We start from the raw sequence: 1,053 nt of genomic DNA, 5'->3' as shown, positions 1-1,053 counted from the left end.
ATTCACAGTCCGAACATCCTGAGACGCTGAGTGTTTCCCACCTTCCTGAAGAACAGAGCGAGCGATCCGGTTCGTCGCGGCCGACCGATTCCCGCCTGTGGCTCGGAGGAAGTCGTGGGCGCCGAGGCGACTCGGCTCGGGGAGGCGGTCAGCAGGAACTGAGCGGTGATTGTACCAGAGGAGTCACACGGCTGCACCGGGATCAGTGTGATAGTGCGGTCGTTACTCATACCTGCTGACACACACACACACACACACACACACACACACAGTTACATGTGTTTGTTTTACATTATATTTTAGATGACTGAGCAGACTGGAGCCCCCGTGTGGTTGAAAAGTAAACCGAGAGCACAAAGCTGCTGATAATTAGAGGCTTCATGATTGCTGCTATCAGAGTTCGACAGAGTTGATTTAACATTATGATTCATGTTTAACTGCAGAACAAAATACCTGATGTGACAAACTGTTCATCATTACACTGAGTTCGCTCCACGAGGGGAAAATAACTGATCTGAGGAGATTAAACGAACTTTAAACGAGCTCTTTCATAGTTTATTAAACTGATTTTATTTCCGTTGTGCAAAAGAGATAACGACAGATCTTAAATGTACTTCAGTGATTTCACACGTTTCTCTCTCTGCATGTTTCTGTTTCTGTGTTAAAATGGAAATGTTACCTCGTCTAAAGGAGGTGTATTTCCGAGGGGGGGTTTAGTTGCAGTTGTTTACTTTGAACACAAAGAAGAAGCTTTAGTGCTGTAATGTGTTGTCGTACCTTGCAGTGGGAAACTGAGCACGGTGGCCTGCGTGCCCTGAGCCCCGATCCTCAGGGTGTTATTGGAGCCGAACGTCAGCCTCTTGGCCGGCGACGACAGCGGGCTGATGCTGGGGGCCACTCCTGGTGTTGGAGGGTCGTCGCCAAACAGACGCCGCTTGGCACTGCCGGCTGCCGGGGAGCTGTACCGGTCGTGGACCGACAACGGAGAGGGAGGCACATCTGGAGCGGGGAGGAAACAGATAATGAAGTCCAGATGTTACCTGCATGCACAGA

At 50.1% G+C, this 1,053-nt stretch overlaps 1 protein-coding gene across 1 annotated transcript in view; it reads right to left on the bottom strand.

Annotated features, from left to right (window-relative positions):
- rbl1 (retinoblastoma-like 1 (p107)) overlaps positions 1-1,053 on the bottom strand; it is a 2,027-nt gene that overhangs the window by 778 nt on the left and 196 nt on the right. The window contains exons 2-3 of the mRNA XM_035662644.1: positions 778-999; positions 42-232 (exon numbers count right to left, since the gene is read on the bottom strand). Coding sequence (XP_035518537.1) covers positions 42-232; positions 778-999 — 413 coding nt within the window. The remainder of the gene's footprint in view (positions 1-41; positions 233-777; positions 1,000-1,053) is intronic.

This window comes from Morone saxatilis, unplaced genomic scaffold (assembly GCF_004916995.1).
Source record: "Morone saxatilis isolate NCDOM2014 unplaced genomic scaffold, NCSU_SB_2.0 Contig18, whole genome shotgun sequence".
NCBI classification, from domain to species: Eukaryota; Metazoa; Chordata; class Actinopteri; family Moronidae; genus Morone; species Morone saxatilis.
The sequence above is the reverse complement of the archived record's forward strand: the minus strand, read 5'-3'. Positions and strand labels throughout refer to the sequence as shown.